Raw genomic sequence first — 19,253 nt, 5'->3', positions numbered from 1 at the left:
TTCTGTAATCGTTAACTTTCTATATTTGAGTACATGGTAGTACAATTGGTATTGCCCGTGTTCTTGTCAAGAGACCACCTAGAATTCTTTTCTCTAAAGATGAGCTACACCTGCTGATAAACTTTTTTGGGTTTCTATTATAAAACAGTTTTAACTTTTTTTGTTTGCAATTAGAGGTAAAAAGATCAAAGTTAACCTGTTTCTACTGATTTACCTGACCTTTTGTAGAATTTTGCGTATAGAAAAACATTTTGAATAGGTACTATGTCTAATTATCAAATAAGAACTACAAGCGTGCATAAAGAGTTTGCCAAAATAACCATAGTCTCCCTTTTGAACCCACCATCTTTCTGTGGAAGAACATTTTTGAAGATAAATATAACAAATGGATAAAAACAAGAAACAGCAATAGCTGCCATTTTCAGAGAGGTAACCTACAGTTTCTTCAATTTCTTTAATCAAGTACTGAAGACCCTTAATCATAGCTCAATTTGTTTAATGTGTTTCAAGAGGAAAAAATTCCTACCTTCTTCCTATTTCTCATGTCCCTCTCCTTACTAGACTATAAAAACATTCTTAGAGACTTCAAAATAAAACCTTAGGAAGTTCTGACAAATGCCATGATGGTTAACCAGAATCATTAGTGGGAATTTTAGAAATCCAGGTGCCTCAGGAGACCCAATGAAACAAGATCTCAAGGACAGTAGCTTGAAAATATATAATAAAACAAAACAAAACAGAAAACACAAAGACGTAACTCTCTGGTGAATTAATCCTCAGGAAAATGCGAATTAAACTACAATGAGATATCACTACACACCCACCAGAATGGCTAAAATTAGATAGACTGATAATACCAAGTGCCAATAAGAATATAGAGGGAGTGGAATTCTCCTTCACTGCTAGTGAGAATACACTTTAGAAACTAAATGTACTAAATCTACTACAAAACCTCTATATACATATATCCCATGAACTAGCAATTCCGCTCATGGATATACGCCCAAATAACTGTTCATGTCCACCAAAAGACATATAAGAATGTTCATAGCAGCTTTATTTGTATTAGCTAAAAACAGGAAACAACCCAAATGTCCGTTAACATTCAAGTGGATCAATAATTTGTGAGAAGAATGAACTCCTACTACATGCTACAACATGGATAAATCTCACAGACTTAATATTGGAAGAAAGAAGCCAGACTCAATGGTTCCATTTATATGAAGTTCATAAATAGGCAAAACTAATCTATTGGGACAGAGGCAGGATAATGATTACATGTGGGTGGGGGTTTTATTGGAAAAGTGCATGAAAAAGTTTTTTAGGAGGCAGGAATGTTTTATTTCTTGTTCCAAATGGTGGTTACACAGATATCTATGTACCTAGATAGATATATAAAACTATATTGAACTGTACACTTAAAAATTTGGGCCCTATATAGTAAAGTTATACCTTAATACAAAGTAGATAAAAAGAAATAAAACCTCCCTGATTGAGAAACATTGCTTTACAGGATGAATTTACTAGATGTCTAGGAAGACAGGGAGGCCTAAATAATTGAGGTGAATTTCAGAATTACAGATGTGCCATCCTGCATGGCTAGAGCTGAGCAGATAAATTGGACCAGGAACAGCCTTGCTCCTTTCAAATTTGCTCTCAATTGAAAAACCGACTTTGAAGGCACACAGAACGTCCTTTCAATTCCAAAACCCCTCATATACTACACATCACACATAATCCCCTTGAAAAAAATCACACATCTGCCAGGCTACCTTATTCGAGGAAAACAGTAATCCTAAAACTTAACAGTTTACCTTTGGATAGTTTCATTTTTGTTCCTTATTATTTTTTTTAACAAAACTTCTCACTTAAATATGGAAATCCTAGTCAAAAATGCCAAACTGCAGTCTCTACAGTCCAACTCAAATATTTCCCCTTTCAAGAATCAGTAAATTGCAAGTCTTACAGTTTCTAAATGTCGTGCTAGTATTTGCTTATACTGGAAAGATATTTGGGAATACACGTAAAAGCTGGCCTCTCTTTTATTATGTTTCAACACTTTAGCTTTGGTGGAAAAATAGCAATAATCATAATAGCCACTGCCATCAAGTCAATTCCGACTCATAGTGATCCTAGAGGATAGAGTAGAACTGCCCCTATAGGGTTTCCAGGGCTGTAAACCTTTACAGAAGCAGACAGCACATTTTTCTCCCGCAGAGCGGCTGGTGGGTTTAAACCACCAACCTGTTGGTTAGCAGCCAAGCACTTAACCACTGCAGCATGTGGCCCCTTAACAATCATTACAGCTAACATTTATTGATTGTTTATTAAAAGCTGACCAATAAGTATTATCCCATTTACCCCTCAAAACAATTCTATGAGGTACGTGCTGATACTATAGTCTCTCCATTTTACTGATGAGGAAACTGATGCTTAGAGAGATTATAAAGGTTTGCCCAAGGTTACGCAGCTGATAAATCATTTAAATCCAGGCTTAAACCTGTGCTTGCAACCATCATCAAATCAGAACAGTCCAAGATGGACTGAATTTTCGTCATTTATCTCTTTGGTCTTTCAGCACCGAAAAAAGCCAATTTCATGTTCAATTTAGGTTGGTTTATCAGCAAAACAACCCATAGGAAATAATGATTTATATTAACATTCTTGTTTTCGAAGAAGGATTTTCTCAGCTTAGGAACTGTGACCCATAAATTTTGTACTACTTCTGAAAATATACATAGAGGACAGAGGGGTAAAAGCTACTGGTGAGAACTGTATCAACACTTCTTTACAGATACATGTCATATCTTGAATTTCTCATGAGGAAGGGTAGTTAATATAAAAATAATACTGAAGAACCAGCAGTGGGAGTGGAGAGTTTTGTTGAGGGCTAAGATATTTGGTCTTAAAGTGTCTCCCTACATTGCTTACTAGTTATAAGGGGAAAACATCGTTAACTATTCAGTGGAGAACTTGGACAACACCATGACTGTATGATCACCATTAATGAACGAGGGGCAGATGGGCATCATGTACCTCCAGGCTTGCTATCCGAAGGAGGACACAGCATTACTTGTGCAGTATTCCAGCCAGGAACACACAGCCTGAATTTAATCACAAGGAAACATGAGACAAACCCCAAAGGAAGACCATTCTATTAAAATAAAAATTTCCAAGTGTAAAGTGTGCGTGTGCACACGCATGTGTATGTGTGTGTGGGGGGGGGGGAGTCTTCAAAAGTATGAATGTCATAAAAGACAAAAAAGGTTGAAAAACTGCCCCAGTTTAAAAAGAGACTAATGTGACATGGGAGCCCTGTTGGTGTAGTGGTTAAGAGCTTGGCTGCTAACCAAAAGGTTGGCAGTTCAAATCCACCAGCTACTCCTTGGAAACCCTACAGGACAATTCTACTCTGTCCTATAGGGCCCTTATGAGTTGAAACCAAGCCGTCGGCACCTAAAGACAACAATGCATCATCACACATTGGATCCTATACCAGAGGAAAAAAAAGTACTATAATGACCATTATTAGGTCAACTGATAAAAAACGAATACAGATGCACAGGCAAAAATATTATATCCAATGCTGAATTTACTGAAGTTGCTAACTATATATTGATATGTAGAAGAACATCGCTATTCTTAGGGAATGCACACAAAAGTTTTCAGTGGTAAAGGGCCATGACGTACATGACTTATTCTCAACCAGCTCAGCGAAAAAAATTATGTATGTATGTATATGTATATGCATATATATAAATATATATGCATATACATACACACACACAGAAAATGCAAATGCTAAATCAAATGGGGAAATGTTAACAATAGGTGAATCTGTACTATTCACGTTGCATTTTTTAATAAATCTGAAATTATTCCCAAATAAATTAAAAAAAAAATGTACATATACTAAGACCTACTTCCCTGAATACCTAAGTGCTGTGTGCAAGCTGCCCTAAATCCTTATCTAAGCGATGAGTCGGGTGGAAAAAAATAAATGGGCAAACCAAAAATATACTGAAAAACTAGGTTGTATATGAACATGAGTACACACACACTGTGCATACAGTTTGTAGTCTGTGTATTTCTCATTTCCTATGCCCCTTCATTCTCTGAGATACTTATGGATAATTCATAATTTACACAAAGTCTCTTCATTTTTAAAAGAACAAAATACACTTAAGAAAAGTAAAACTGATGTATAAAACTGTACCCCATCCCCTATACGTCTACAAAACTCTTGGTTCTCAGAACAGGTTTTATCTGCATTCGGGTGTATCTTACATGCAGTACAAAAAAAAAAAAAACCAAACCCAGTGCCACTGAATCGATTCTGACTCACAGCAACCCCAGAGGACAGAGTAGAACTGCCCCACAGAGTTTCCAAGGAGTGCCTGGCGGAATCAAACTGCCGACCCTTTGGTTCACAGCTGTAGCACTTAACCACTACGCCATCAGGGTTTCCTTACATGCAGTAGGGTATATTTAATCTTAGTCACTAAGGTTCTTGTCACAGCAATTGTTCTGCCTAGTTCCAAGCAAATTCAGTTATGGAAAAACAGATCTACAGAGCTAGTAAGAATATGCCTAAAGTTTCTTTATATTGTCAGATTTCCAATAAGCCTTTAGTGTATAATTTAATCTTGAAAAATTCAATCCACCAGGCAGCTCCTTGGAAACCCTGTGAGGGCAGTTCCACTCTGTCCTACAATGTTGCTATGAGTCAGAATCGACTCAATGGCAACAGGTTTGGCTTTTCAGTTCGGTTCTGGATACATGTAGCCCTAGTGACGCAGTGGTTAAGAGCTCAGCTGCTAACCAAAATGTCGGCAGTTCTAATCCACCAGCTGTTCTTTGGAAACCCTATGGGGCAGTTACACTCTGTCCTATAGGGTTGCTATGAGTTGGAATCAACTCAACTGCAAATAGTTTTTTTTTTTTTTCCCTAGATGCATACTTAAGGCACACTGCCAACTTCTCAATCTTTACTGGATTCATCTCATATGAATTGATGGGTCTTACTGGTTTCTCATATGAACTGATGGATCTTACTGGTGGAATCAAAAGACTTGGGCCTTTTAGATGTGGATAACATCCAGAGGGACAACGTTCTAGCCACCTGTCCTGATTTCCCTGTCTTGGAATTTTCCCAGTAGTGCAGACATCCTGGGAATGACTCAAGTAGAGGCCCTTCCATTTGTTAACTTATTTGCCTGTCCATTGGAGATAGGGCTCTTTATTGCTTTGCTGTCTGGATCCAACTTTCCTGGACTTGCTCCCAGGACAAACAATGGAAGTAGGTCAATCTTTGGGTCAAAGTATCCATTATTGACGGGTTACTAACCTAATAGTAAATCGACTATTTCTGACACAGATGTTCAGATAATTGAAGGACAACTGAGCTTAATGTGATACAAGAAATAACGACTGTATGATTAACCAAAGATGATGGAAAGTGGTGGTATCTTTTTCTTTTTGCACGAGGACAAAGTTGGGGTAATGAAAGAAATGTATGGGCTACATTATTTTTTTTAGTCAAAATTAAAATTGCTTTATTTAGATTCATTAGTTTACTTACTTTACTAAAGGGAAGAATATCAAACAGAGAACAGCACTTTTTAAAAAAGTCATTATGATTCTGGACATTTTGAGAAAAGCAACTTAGAGCAAACTTTCTCATCTTTTATCCTGAAATTAGACCCAGAGCCTTTTCCCAAAGTTAGTTAGCACCATATAGCCCTCAGAGGCTGGGTTTCCAGCACTTGTTCAGCAGATTTAGCAGCTTCTACTTTACTGTAGAAACAAAAATAAATCTGCACCTTTCCAAGAAAAACAAAAGAAATTAGTCTTTACCCTCAAGTCTACTAAATAAAAACATTCACAGGAACCACACACAGTTGAATGAACTAGAATTTAAAAACAGATATAGCCTGCCAGCATTCTGAGTATTCAATAATAGCTATGGTCACCTGGGGCAGAGGAAATAACATGGTAAGGATATTTTGAGAGGTTCCTGGAATCAAAACACAGGTCAGATTTTTCCCTTTTCCTTTTGTTTCCAGGAGAAAATTAGCTACTCTCACAGGGACTGGGATAGTTATTTTCTCAGACTATGATATCCAAGCATAGTCTATTTCTTCCCATTTCTAGCCTGAAACTAGTATAGTGAAAAATCACCTCGTGTTATTAGCCAATTTTCAAGACAAGCTTGGGAGCATACTCAGCTCTTTGAAACGGGAAGAACACAGGTCTCGGGACAGATATCAGTAAAAACAAAAAGGTTTATTATTTAGTGACTGGTGGTAAGATCTATTTGGGAGCAAGAGAGCACAAAGCAGGAAGTAAAGTTAAGGGAAGTTATTTATCTTGTCATACTAAACTATATGAATATGATTACAAAGGATAATTGTTCTATGCTGTTTAGAGTTAAAAAAATCTTTAAACGTGAATTTTAAGAAGGCATCTAGCAAAATCACTTATTACATATGCATAAGAAGATCCAGTGGTTGGCTTTACAAGTCTTCTTGCAGTTTTGATACTATGCATCAAAAATCAAAATTATAGAGTACAATAAAATGTTTTTTGGCTCCTTGGTAATACATAATGAAAGACTGCTCATCTTTCACTGCTTTATTCCAAGAAACTCATGCCTTCAACAAAATACAGTAAAATGTTTTAAACTGTGGATGATTTAGGGGAGATGGCCAGAACGAATTTGTGAAAAATCTAAATTGTAGAATTTAAAAAACAAATGTAGTTGCATTGAAACATAGGTTAGAAACTAAATTTAGAAAGCATTGTCAAAGTTCTTAGGGGCTTCTTTTAATACACAGATAAAATGATTTGTGGTTAGCATAGCTGTTCTTGGAAACCCTGGTGGTGTAGTGGTTAAGTGCTACGGCTGCTAACCAAAGGGTTGGCAGTTCGAATCCGCCAGGGGCTCCTTGGAAACTGTATGGGGCAGTTCTACTCTGTCCTATAGGGTCGCTATGAGTCAGAATTGACAGCACTGGGTTTGGTTTTTTTGGTTATAGCTGTTCTAGGTAATTAACTCACAGATCACATGTATCAAATTTTGTTCATCATACCATTACTTTTCTTACAACCCCTTCTTGGATGGATATTGCAAAGACAGAGTTCCCGAACTGAAGAGTTTCATTCAAGCCAAATATATTCCTAAACTGTTTTATAAGGACTGTGAGTTTTGCCACTGAAAAGGTCACTGTAGCTTTCAAGTTCTGAAACTTTACCCACCCCTATCTGGTAGATAAGAGCTCTGGTGGCCCAGTGATTAAAGTGCTCAGCTGCTAACGTCAAGGTCAGATGTTTGAACCTACCAGCTGCTTCACGACATAAAGATGTGGCAATCTGCTTCCATAAAGATTACAGCCTTGAAAACCCTATAGGACAGTTCTACTCTGTCCTGTACGGTTGCTATGAGTCAGAATCGACACTTAGCAATGGGTTTGGGTTTTTAAAAAAAATTCTTGTAGGCGTATAAAGTGAAAAGAGACATCATGACTGATTCTGACTATTAAAAATCAATGAAAATGCTCCTCTAAGTACAAAAACAAAACTCTTAGTACATTCTCAGTTATAGACACAGGGCCATTTAAAACTCTATGCTTTTCCTGACCCTCTTAAGACTAAATCAGGTGCTGCTGCTTTATCTATTCTTTCTCTAGTGGAGCACTTACCAAATGGTATTATAATTCCTGGATTATTTGTCTGTCTCACCTACTAGACTGATTATAAGCTCTATGAGGACAAGAACTCCCAAAGTATCATGCTTTTAAAAAAGTATATATACCCTCTTCTCGCTTATCGACATGGTTAGATTTCCAAAGACCAGGTTGTTACGCTAAATGGTGTTATGTGAAAATGGAGATGACCATATCAGATCACAAAATGGAGATCGACTACATCATTACATAACCGCCACATAACATCATTATATACTGTCAAATTCCATCATTACATAACTGCCAAGCCTCTGAGAATCATGGCCCAGCCAAGCTGACATATAACCTTAACCATCAGAAACAGTGTTAGTCTCGCCTCACACCTTGCTATTTGTTGCTGTTCATTACTGCTAAATGTATGTTGTTAATGCGCAAGATAGTTGGATAATAGATTTTTTACTGTTACAACAAAAAATCAAGTATTTGACTATTTTGCACATTAATGATGTACGTCTGGCAGGGACAAACACCGAGGCATAAGGCGAGAGTAATGCCAGCTGTGATGGTTAAGATTATGTGTCAACTTGGCTGGGCCACGATTGGCAGTTATGTAATGATGTAATCTGGCATTTATGTAAGATGTAGTCATCCTCTATTTTGTGATCTGATGTGGTCATCCTCTATTTTCACATAACGACCTGGTCTTTGGAACCTAACCATATTGATAAGTGAGGAGTGGGTAAATATTACTGCCACTCATTAACAACTGTAATTAATTATTTGGGGTATTGCTTTTTAATGAATGTTCTCCCCCAGATGCTCAGTTCCATGTCTGTAATGTTTTCCATTTGTCTCCCCAACTAGCCACCTAACATATATTTGAATGAATGCCCAAAGCCTAGAAAAGTGCCTGGTAAACTCAATTTGGCGAACTAATGAATCAATTTTCTAAAGCTGATCAAGTTTTTCTTCCTCCCAGAGCTGACTGTGTGCTTATCAAGCTTCTGGATGACCAGAATCATTCTAAGGTGTCCAAATGGTCCAGACTTTATGCCTTATAAATTTGCAAAATTAATCTGGGACAGTTAAACATCAGAAATTCCAAAGGTTTGTGAAAAGAAGATTACCTCCTTTCTTTTCCAAGCTGAAGAATAAGTAAATGTCTCTCTCTCTATATGTATTTTTTTATTGTACTTTAGATGAAGATTACAGAACTGGCTTCTCATTAAGCAGTTAATACACATATTGTTTTATGACATTGGTTAACAACCCCACGACATGTCGACACTCTCCTTTCTCAACTCTGGATTTCCTATTGCCAGCTTTCCTGTCCCTCTTGTCTTCTAGTCCTTGCCCCTGGGCTGTTGTGCCCTTTTAGTCTCATTTTGTTTTATAGGCCTGACTAATCTTTGACTGAAGGGTGAATCCTGGGAGGACTTTATTACTGAGCTAAAAGGGTGTCTGGGGGCCATACTCTCGGGTTTTCTCCAGTCTGTGTCAGGCCAGTTACATCTGGTCTTTTTTTGTGAGTTAGAATTTTGTTCTACATTTTTCTCCAGCTCTGTCTGGGACCCTCTATTGTGATCCCTGTCAGAGCAGTCAGTGGTGGTAGCCAGGCATCATCTAGTTGTGCTGGACTCAGACTGGTGGAGCCCATGGTAGTTGTGGTCCATTAGTCCCTTGGACTAATCTTTCCCTTGTATCTTTAGTTTTCTTCATCCTGCCTTGCTCTCGAGGGGGTGAGACCAGTGAAGTATCTTAGATGGCCGCTCACAGGCTTTTAAGACCCCAGACGCTACCTACCAAAGTAGAATGTAGAATATTTTGTTTATAAACTATGTTATACCAATTGAGCTAGATGTTTCCTGAGAAATGTCTCCATATTTTTTACGTATAACAAGCTGCTATAACTAACATTTCTCTTACTCTCCTAAGGCCACACAAAGCATTTCTTTAGCTATAGAGCTCTAGTACTGAAATAAGGCACAGAAGAAAGAATAAGCCAACCTAAGGGGCAGTCATGACTGTGAATGGGAAAAGCAGCTATGCTTATGTGACAAGCTCTCCTTTTACTTCTGCCTCCTTACTTACCCTTAGATATTGCTTTAGTATAGTTTTGCCTTTGACCTTTGTGTTGTAGATTGATAAATATTAAAATAAACGTAAATAAGGTTTAAATAAGACAACTGGATTTTCATTGTGTCGACATTCAAGTTTTTTAAAACCTAGTATTTCATAATTTTTAAAAAGAACATAGAAAAAGAATGGCTATAAGATTTTTATTCCAGCCTTTAAAAAAGAAATGAAAATATTTAAGCAGTCTAAATGTTCGGTAAGACACTGGTTAAATAAATTATGATACTTCTGTATGATGAGATAACATACAGCCACCAAAAGTGCTACTGTAGAAGGATATTTAGTGGCATGAAAAGATGTTTATAATGTATGATTTATTAAGAAAAAAGGAGTTCTCAAAATGTTTATAATATATTCACATTAAAAACCTTGGGCATTCTGGACTCCTTCCCCAAAGGTCTTCCCTTAGCCCACTACATCAATTCCAGCCCTGGAAGATACTTCTCCTAGCTGTTGACTGGTAAGCAGAAGCGGGAGCTGCCTTGAGCTAAATAGAGATGATTACTGTTTCACTTCAATGCAAATCTTGATGTTGATTGTAAATGCACTTTTTTCACCCTTCACTGAATCTACAGCACTCCTCAACAAAGATATTCAAAAGTGCATACTTCTAAATGTGATTATGCAACCTGAGTGGCGCACATGGTTAAGGGCTTGACTACTAGCCATAAGGTAGGTAGTTCAAACCCATCCAGAGGTGCCTGTGAAGACAGGCCTGGCAATCTGCTTCTGAAAAATCACAGCCTTGAACACTCTATGGAGCAGTTCCACTCTGCACAGACGGGGTCACCATGAGTCAGAATCAACTCTGAGGCAACTAGCAAATATCAGCAGTCTTGTATTACATACAGTAAAACCTGTGAAAACTGGAACCTGTGTAAGGTGGAAACCCGTTAGAGAAGGAAAACTCAAATATTTTCCACTGAGTGACAGAAAAGTGGTAAGACTGCATCCTGTCAAAGGTGGAAAATCTGCAAGACTCGTAAAAACGAGGCAGTCCCATCGAGTTCCAGCTCTCACAGGTTTCACTATGTTTAACTCACTACTTATAAGAGGAACTCAATAAATGCTGTGAAATAAACTACGTCTTTTTGTCACCTCCTTCTAGTTATTTAGACACTGCCCCACTATAGTTAAGTCTCTTTCTAAAACCTATAAAAAAAAGTGTCTTTTCAAACTGATTTTAAAAGGATTCAGTGTTTTCTTCCAAATATTAAGTTACTACTGTAAAAAAACAAAACATTATACCATATGACTCAAATAACAAAGAATTTTATGACAGTACAAAAATTTTTAGCAATAAAGGCATGCTCAGGTCGAACAACAAAATCAAACTTACCTTCCTCTGTAGGGTTGAACCCACAGATGTCACAAATACAACGAACCCACTTATTCATCTCCTCCTCACTGTCTGCTACCAAGTAGAAAATCCGGTCAATAGTGTTGATATCAAAAATGTAGCTGTTTTCAAACTCTTTTTTGTTAAATGTCAATCCAGCATCGACTTGCTGACATAAATTTAAATCAATGATACGGATAGGCTTCTTAGCATGATCATTTTTGTAATATTCCAATACATCTGGATCTCCAGTTAAACGGCCACTGCGCAACACAAACCATCTCCTCTTCCATGCCTAGGGACAAGACGAAAAATCCATTTAGTATTTAGTATTAATTGGAGAGCAAGTTTTCAAGAAGATGCGCATTTATTAAACCAATTTTATAAACACATTGTCCAGAGAAAGACACAAAATGATTTCTTTGTTTCCATAAGATAATCCAACACTCTGAAAAGCAAAGTTTACTGGTAACTTTAACAAACTTAATACTGTGTTTGTGTGTGTGTATATACCCTCCACCGTCTGTCAGTTTGTTGTACTGTGGTGCCTTGCATGTTGCTTTGCTACTAGAAGCTACGTCACTGGTATTTCAAATACCAGCAGTGTCACCATGATGTCACTGGTATTTCAAATACCAGCAGCATCACCTATGGTGGGCAGATTTCAGCAGGGCCTAAGAGAGACTAGAAAGAAAAGCCTGGCTATCTACTTATAAAAATTAGCCACTGAAAACCCTATGGATCACAACAGAATACTGCCTAATATAGTGCTGGAAGATGGGCCCCCTAGATTAGGTACTCAAAATACACAGAAGCCATAACAATGGACTCAAATGTTGCAACGATCATCAAAATGACGCAGGACCAGGAACGTTTTTGTTCTGTTAGACATGATATAGTGATAGCAGCTAACAACAATGAAGATTGTGTGGTGTGTACAGTTGTTGGTAGCTGCATCAACAACCTTGTGTGTGCGTGTACATACATTATATATTTAGTATTGTCTATAAAATCTTTTACTACATTAAAAAAAAAAAACCTGTTGCCTTCGATTCCGACTCATGGCAACCCTACAGGACAGCACAGAATTGCCCCATAGAGTTCCCAAGGCGTGCTCGGTGGATTCAAACTGCTGACCTTTTGGTTGGCAGCCATAGCTCTTAAACACTAAGCCACCAGAGTTTCCTTTACTATATGGTATCATATATAATATCAGGTCAATAAATTCCTGGGTGGCACAAATGGTTAGCTAATTGACAACCTGCCAAAAAGTTGGAAGTTTGAACTCATCCAGAGGCACCCTGGAATGCAGGCCTGATAATCTGCTTCTGAAAGGTCCCGGCTTACGGAGCATTTCTACTCTGCACACACGGGGTTGCTCCAAGTCCGAATCCACCTGACAGCAACTAACAACGACATCAGGTCAACAAACCTAGGTAGGTTTGGTTTCATTAAACACAAAAAAGCAGTGATTTTTTATGCCTTGACATCATGTCATAAAGAACGTACATAAGACTCCTTCAGATTTTAATCTATAGGTTATTTTAGAGGGAGTACAGAGAGGGAAAAATGGATTGAGAAGCTTTCCTGGTTTTCCACCTGGAATGTAAGCTGAAAAATGGATTATGCCTTTCTTTTGGCTAGACAGCCTATTGTTCAAAGAGTACGTGAGAAAGAAGTGTATTCTTGACTATGGGATACAACGGTTTTGTCTTTGTCCAGCTCTTATCAACAAATACATTTTGGCTATCCTGACCTATATTCACCATACATTCCCTCTACAAGTTCTGGTAAATTTTAACACTATGCACAAAGAAGTCTAAATTTTTTCTTACTACCACCCTCCCTAAAATCTATATTAATCTAATATTAAAAAGCAGACCCAAATAACTGAAACAGTCTTCAGCAGTTATAAACCCAATGATTTGAGCTAAGTATTACAGGCATCAATTTCTATACAGCACTTTCTCAAGGCTCACAGAGGCTGTTCGGTTGTAGGGAGCATCATTGGCCCCTACAGTAAATAGTGTCGAACCACTATGCTTGTATAGCTCATCTATAATCTTTTAAATACATTTTTTTTGTCTCTCCCCTCCCCCACTTTTTTTTTTAAATTAACCATCACTTCCCCCTTCTGATAACATAGGACACCAAACTCTTTCCTTGGGGACTTTGCTCCTACTCTTCCCTGTGTCTGGTACGCTCTTTCTCCCCCATCTTCACCTGGCTAACTCCAGCCTTTAGGCTTTCCCTTCTCTGACTGCCCTCAACCCAGCCACCCCCGATGTAAGTAGGGCATATCGCTTTAGGAACTTGATTATCTCTGTAGTGATTTTTATAATTTTGCAGTCAATTTTTCTTTACATTTGTCTAGTACCTAACTCCCTAAGCAGACTGTAAACTCCAAGAAGATAGCGGCCTTGTCTATTTTATCTGCCATCACAGACCCCATGTATAACATAATGCCTTGTATACAGAAATATTTGAACAATAAACAGAATTCCCCTGAGAGCATAAATTATAAAATTTTGGGACATATTAGTTTTTTATATGATGACTAGAAAGGAGTGCTATAAAACCTCTCCCATTTGAAAAAGAGCCCCAATACTGAACATATAAATGATAAAATAAATATAACTAAGAAAACTGACCAAAACATGTGTACAAAACACCTTGGGAAAATGATAAAAGCAGAAAAGAATGGAACCAGTCTTTTGGCTACAGTTTATGGATCACTCTGGCTCCCCATCCATTCCCTTGCTTCCCTGTTGAAACGATATCGTTAAAATTCAAAAAGCTCTTGGTAACAAACATAACCAACCAAGAAACGAGTAGCAACGAACTGAGGTGCGCTAGATGTACCGGGCAGTGATTACGGAGGCTGAGTAGACATTATTCAAGAAAGGAACCCTTAGAGCAGGAAATTACAGCATTAAAACACAGAATTGAGCCAACCAGCACCTGCCACTTATTTATTTATTTTTAACATGGTCCAAATGTGATGTTTGTCTCAGTCACAGAATGAGTCACTCTCACTGAATCTGGCACTGATTACGCTGGAAAACAAAAGCAATTACATAAACTACACACTTTAGTAAGACGGATACAAAGGTTCTCTGGATTATAGTACAAAGCACAATTTAGCCACAGAATAAAGCTTGATGCTCGACAAGAGAACTGACATCAGCACCCTTGATAATCACAGCACAAAAGCTTCTCTATGTTTTGTCAAAGCACAAAATGAGCCCACATAAATCAGTCTTTGTTATCTGAAAATATCTGGGATTCTTAAAGTTTGTCCTATTTTTATCCCTGCTGCACTGGTAGCTCCGGAGGAAGCTGTACAGTCCCTCACCAACCCTGCAGAGCAGTAACGGACAAAAAGGACAAGTTTTCTAGAAACCTTCAAAACCACATACCAAAAGCAATTTCACGTAAAATTCATTGGATAAAATCATTCTATCAGGCTTCCATTACAAGCAGGTTTGCTTGAGAAGAACTATGCAAACACTTGTATTTTGTAGCCTAAAAGTATCATACTCTGATACCAGCGTCCCGATGTGTCAAGGTTAACTTTGGCTACTACATAACCCTCAAAAGAGGACAACACGTGTCCAGTATAGATCCCTGTGGCAATATGTTCAGGCCGGAATTTCTTCAGCTCAGACTGCCTAGCTAAATACCCATAATGCCCGTCCTATGCATATCAGCTTTAAATCATGACCCCATACTCAGCGACTGCCTAGAGGGCAAAACCCAGGTCCTCTGGCAGGGCGCACAAGGTCCTGTAAGCCCCTCCCTACCACTGGCCTATCTTCTCTGCTCTCCAAACACATCAGAAATGCTTCCAGTTACCCAAACCCAGCTCTGTCCCATCTTTGGCTCTGACACACGCTGCCACCTCTAGATTCAGCTCAAACCTCTTCATGGCACCAGGTGGCCCTTCTGAATTTTGTTTCTACCTTGTTCCTATTTATGTATTTGGTATCCCTACATGTGAGTCTCTTGAGGGCTGGTGCCATGTCTTATCCACCTGTCATCTTTCTTTTCCCACTGCCTAACACCAAGGGGAAATCCTGGTGGCATAGTGGTTAAAAGCTATGGCTGCTAACCAAAAGGTCAGCAGTTCAAATTCACCAGGCGCTCCCTGGAAATCCTGTGAGGCAGTTCTACTCTGTCCTATAGGTTTGCTATGAGTTGGAATTGACTCGACAGCAACGGGTGTGTGTGTGTGTGTAACACCAAGGAGGTACTCAGTCCATGTCTGCTGAACATGTCAATCAAAAATTCTTTGAGGATAAAAATATCCAAATTCTGTCACTACTTTACGTGCTATGGGGATACTGACATGACTACAATCTGGCCAGCCCATTTACAATCTGGTTGATGGGAACTGTCAGACATGGGTAGAGGTTTATAAACAGTGAACTAATTATTTTTATCCTACAGAGATGAGAAGCATTTTAAACTTTATTTTAAAACAGTCATTCTTTTAAACATATACTCTCAGTATTAAAGCAAACTGCACGTGCCAAACTGAAGAGACTTTTATCACACCCTGTGTGCTAACAGGCAAGATAATTGGCAAATTGGTAAGAAAGTGGAGACGGATTCTCATCGTTTAGTGAAAAGAAAACGTTTTTTAATGTGGACTAGCCCCAAACCATTACCTGCAATAACATGATTAACATAACCACAAAAATGGACTAATGTGCCCAAATATCAAATCGCCTCAATGCTACAGAAAAACAAAAACATTGTTAACAGCTGCACGCTTTGTTCCTGAGTTCTCCATGGTATAACTGATAGAACACATGCCTGGTGTGATGGCTGCCAAGGCTCCTCAATCTCTTCCCTTACTTTTATTGGAAGAGCTCGTTACTGAGGAAATAGCCAACATACGGGCAGGCAAAAGAGAAGGGCGGAGAAGGGGTCAATGTAGTCCTGGAGTTCTCAATCCTGACCACACACTAGAAATATCTGGAGAACTTTAAAAAACACTGGATGCCTGGACCTCACCTCACACAAACGAAATCATTATCTCTTGGTGGTGATGGTGAGTGGGGGGTGGGGAGGCCGGGCAGCCCTGGCATAGGCATAACAAAAAAAAACTAAAAAAAGGTCACTGTGAGTTGACTCCGACTCACGGCAACCCCAGTGCTGCAGAGCAAAACTGCCCCCATAGTGTTTATATGGCTGTGATCTTTTAGATGACCAGGCCTTTCTTCTGAGGTGACTCTGGATGGGTTGGGACTGCCTACCTGTTGGCTATTAGACCACTGCTTACTTATTTGTGCACTCAGGGACTCATGGGTATTTTTTAAAAGCTCAACAGGTGATTCTAATGTGCCACCAGGATTGAAACCACTGGTCCAATCAAGAGATATAATTAGGTTGGTCCTTAAAATAGATTTTTTTTTTTTTTATTAAAGCACAGGACCCTTCAAATTTATCTTCAATTCCTCATCTTCTCACACCTTCTGCTCTTGCCAATCCTACCTACATCTCTCTCCTTGTTCTTGTTCACAATATTTATCCCACTGATGAATATATCTCTGAATTTGTTTGTACTATTAGAAATCTAATCCACTTTTCAAAACTCTGCCCAAACTTTCCCCTCTCCTCACTGTACCTTCCCTCTGGACTCTTGGCATACTGCCCTGAAACGGCTCCTGCGTTACTGTGGAACAGTCTGGAACAGTGTGTCACATGACTGTTTACATTCCAACTAGACAACAAGTTTCTTGAAAGCAAGGGCCATTTCTTAATTTTTTTTTTTTTTGGTATCTGGGACAGAGCTGTAAGCCCTCAAAGTGTGTTGACGAGATGCTTTTAAAGTTTTCATCAGAATCATTGCAGAGAACCAGTAAACTTAAATGAAAAGATGACAGAGAAAGAGAAGTTCAAAGTTGCTATTAGGATGATATCTTATCTGTTCTGCTGTAACAGAAATACTACAAGTGGATGGCTTTAACAAACAATTTATTTTTTCACAGTTTAGGAGACTGAGGGTGCCGACTCTAGAGGAAGGCTTTCTCTCTCTGTCTGCTCTGGGGGAAGGTCCCTGTCTCTTCCGAGCTTCTACTCCTGGGCAACCTTCATGTGGCTTGGCATCTCTCTTCCCCCATCTTGCTAGCTTTCCTTTAATCTCTTTTATACTTCAAAAGAGATTGACTCAAGATATACCCTACACTAATTCTGCTTCATTAACATAACAAAGACAACCCATTCCCAAATGGGATTATAGCCACAGGCATAGATGTTAGGGTTGACAACACATATTTTGGAGGGCTATAATTCAATCTGTAACAGATAATGTCTAAACTCCCACAGCATGACAACATACAAGATTCTTGAAGAACCGCACCTACCTAATTCTCCAATCTCACTTCCACAGGTGGACACAGAGAGCACCCACAGGGCTCTTTCATGCCTCCATGATTTTACATACTGTTTTTATTTGTCCTCAAACACCCTGTCTCCCTTACACATTGGCTACTCATCCCCAAGACCTAGCTTCAGGTCTCCTCTCTGACGCTTTCCTCAACTTCCCCTGAGTTAGTTAAGGCACTTGTTCCTGCTCCTCTGTGCTCCCAATGAGCCCTAAAGTAGCCCATTAACCTATAGCACTTAAGAAGGAACTCTGATGACTGCATACAGGTTTCTCCAGAGTTGCTGAACTCCTAACAAAATTTAACTTGACCTGACAAGCTGAAGAAGAACAGCACTTTCTACATTCCTGAGTCAACTGCCCTTCCACCATGAAACACAGCCACTGTAATTTTAACAACCCTGTTATTCTAAGTCCCTGGGTGGTGCAATAATTAAGTGCTTGACTACTAACTGAAAGGTGAGTGGTTAGAACCCACCCAGAGGTGCCTCAGAAGATAGGCCTGGCAATCTACTTCTGAAAGGTCACAGCCTTGAAAACCCTATGGACTGCAGTTTTACTCTGCACCTATGGGATTGCCATAAATTGAAATCAACTCCACAGCAACAGGTTTGGTTTTAGTTATAGTCTTCTAGGAAATGGTGGGGGGAAAAAATGAAATGGAGCTTTTTTTATTTTGACATTTCTTAAAAATTATCTCCTAACTGGCATTTAAAGAAAGATCATTATTGCTTTTTTTTTTTTTGTAGAATTGAAAATACATGTATAACCTCATAATTCATAAAATGTTGGGGTTAGAGATACGTGTTTCACAAGAGGAAAGTGTTATTTTTCATAAAATAGGTTTTAATTTAAATTTCATCAGCAGGGTAAGAATTATATCAATTATGTGATATTTATATGATGATAATTCTATGCGAAAGATTTAAAAAGTGAAATAGATCTACATATATGAAAAACTGCCCACAAGATATTGTTAAATGAAAAAAGCAAGCTGTAGAAGGATCCCAGTGGTCATGGCCCCCAGACCTTCTGTTGGCCCAGGACAGGAACCATTCCCGAAGCCAACTCTTCAGACATGGATTGGACTGGACAATGGGTTGGAGAGGGATGCTGGTGAGGAGTGGGCTTCTTGGATCAGATAGACACTTGAGACTATGCTGGCATCTCCTGCCTGGAGGGGAGATGAGAGGGTGGATGGGGTTAGAAGCTGGCGAAAAGGACACAAAAACAGAGAGTGGAGGGAGAGAACGGGCTGTCTCATTAGGGGGAGAGTAACTGGGAGTGTGTAGCAAGGTGTATATGGGTTTTTGGGTGAGAGGCTGATGACTTGATTTGTCTGTCAGCTTTCACTTAAAGCACAATAAAAATTACTTAAAAAAAAGGCAAGCTGTAAAGTTGTATATATGGTACGATTCCATTTTTTCCCGAAATAATTGTGTGTGTGTGTGTGTACACACACAGCACGCACACACTATATATATTTGTATATGTAAAGAACAGGTCTGGAAGAATACACACTAAATTGTTAACTGTGGTTAACGCTAGGAACAGGGATGAAAGGCTCAGACAAGTTTCATCTTTTTACTTTACATACTTTGGTATAGTCTGATTTTTTTTTCAAGGAGTTTCCATTTATTACTTTTACAATTAAAACGAATATTCCACGTTTAAGTTTACTATGTAAAGCTATTTTCTTATT

The 19,253-nt window shown here is 38.7% G+C and overlaps 1 protein-coding gene across 2 annotated transcripts in view; it reads right to left on the bottom strand.

Annotated features, from left to right (window-relative positions):
• The window catches only part of GAB1 (GRB2 associated binding protein 1), a 143,914-nt gene that overhangs the window by 40,948 nt on the left and 83,713 nt on the right, over positions 1–19,253 (bottom strand). For both annotated transcript variants that reach the window (XM_003417503.4, XM_003417502.4), the window contains exon 2: positions 11,161–11,455. In XM_003417503.4, coding sequence (XP_003417551.1) covers positions 11,161–11,455 — 295 coding nt within the window. The remainder of the gene's footprint in view (positions 1–11,160; positions 11,456–19,253) is intronic.

The sequence above is a fragment of the Loxodonta africana genome, chromosome 13 (assembly GCF_030014295.1).
Source record: "Loxodonta africana isolate mLoxAfr1 chromosome 13, mLoxAfr1.hap2, whole genome shotgun sequence".
Classification (NCBI taxonomy): Eukaryota; Metazoa; Chordata; class Mammalia; order Proboscidea; family Elephantidae; genus Loxodonta; species Loxodonta africana.
This window is presented reverse-complemented; position numbering and strand designations above follow the sequence as displayed.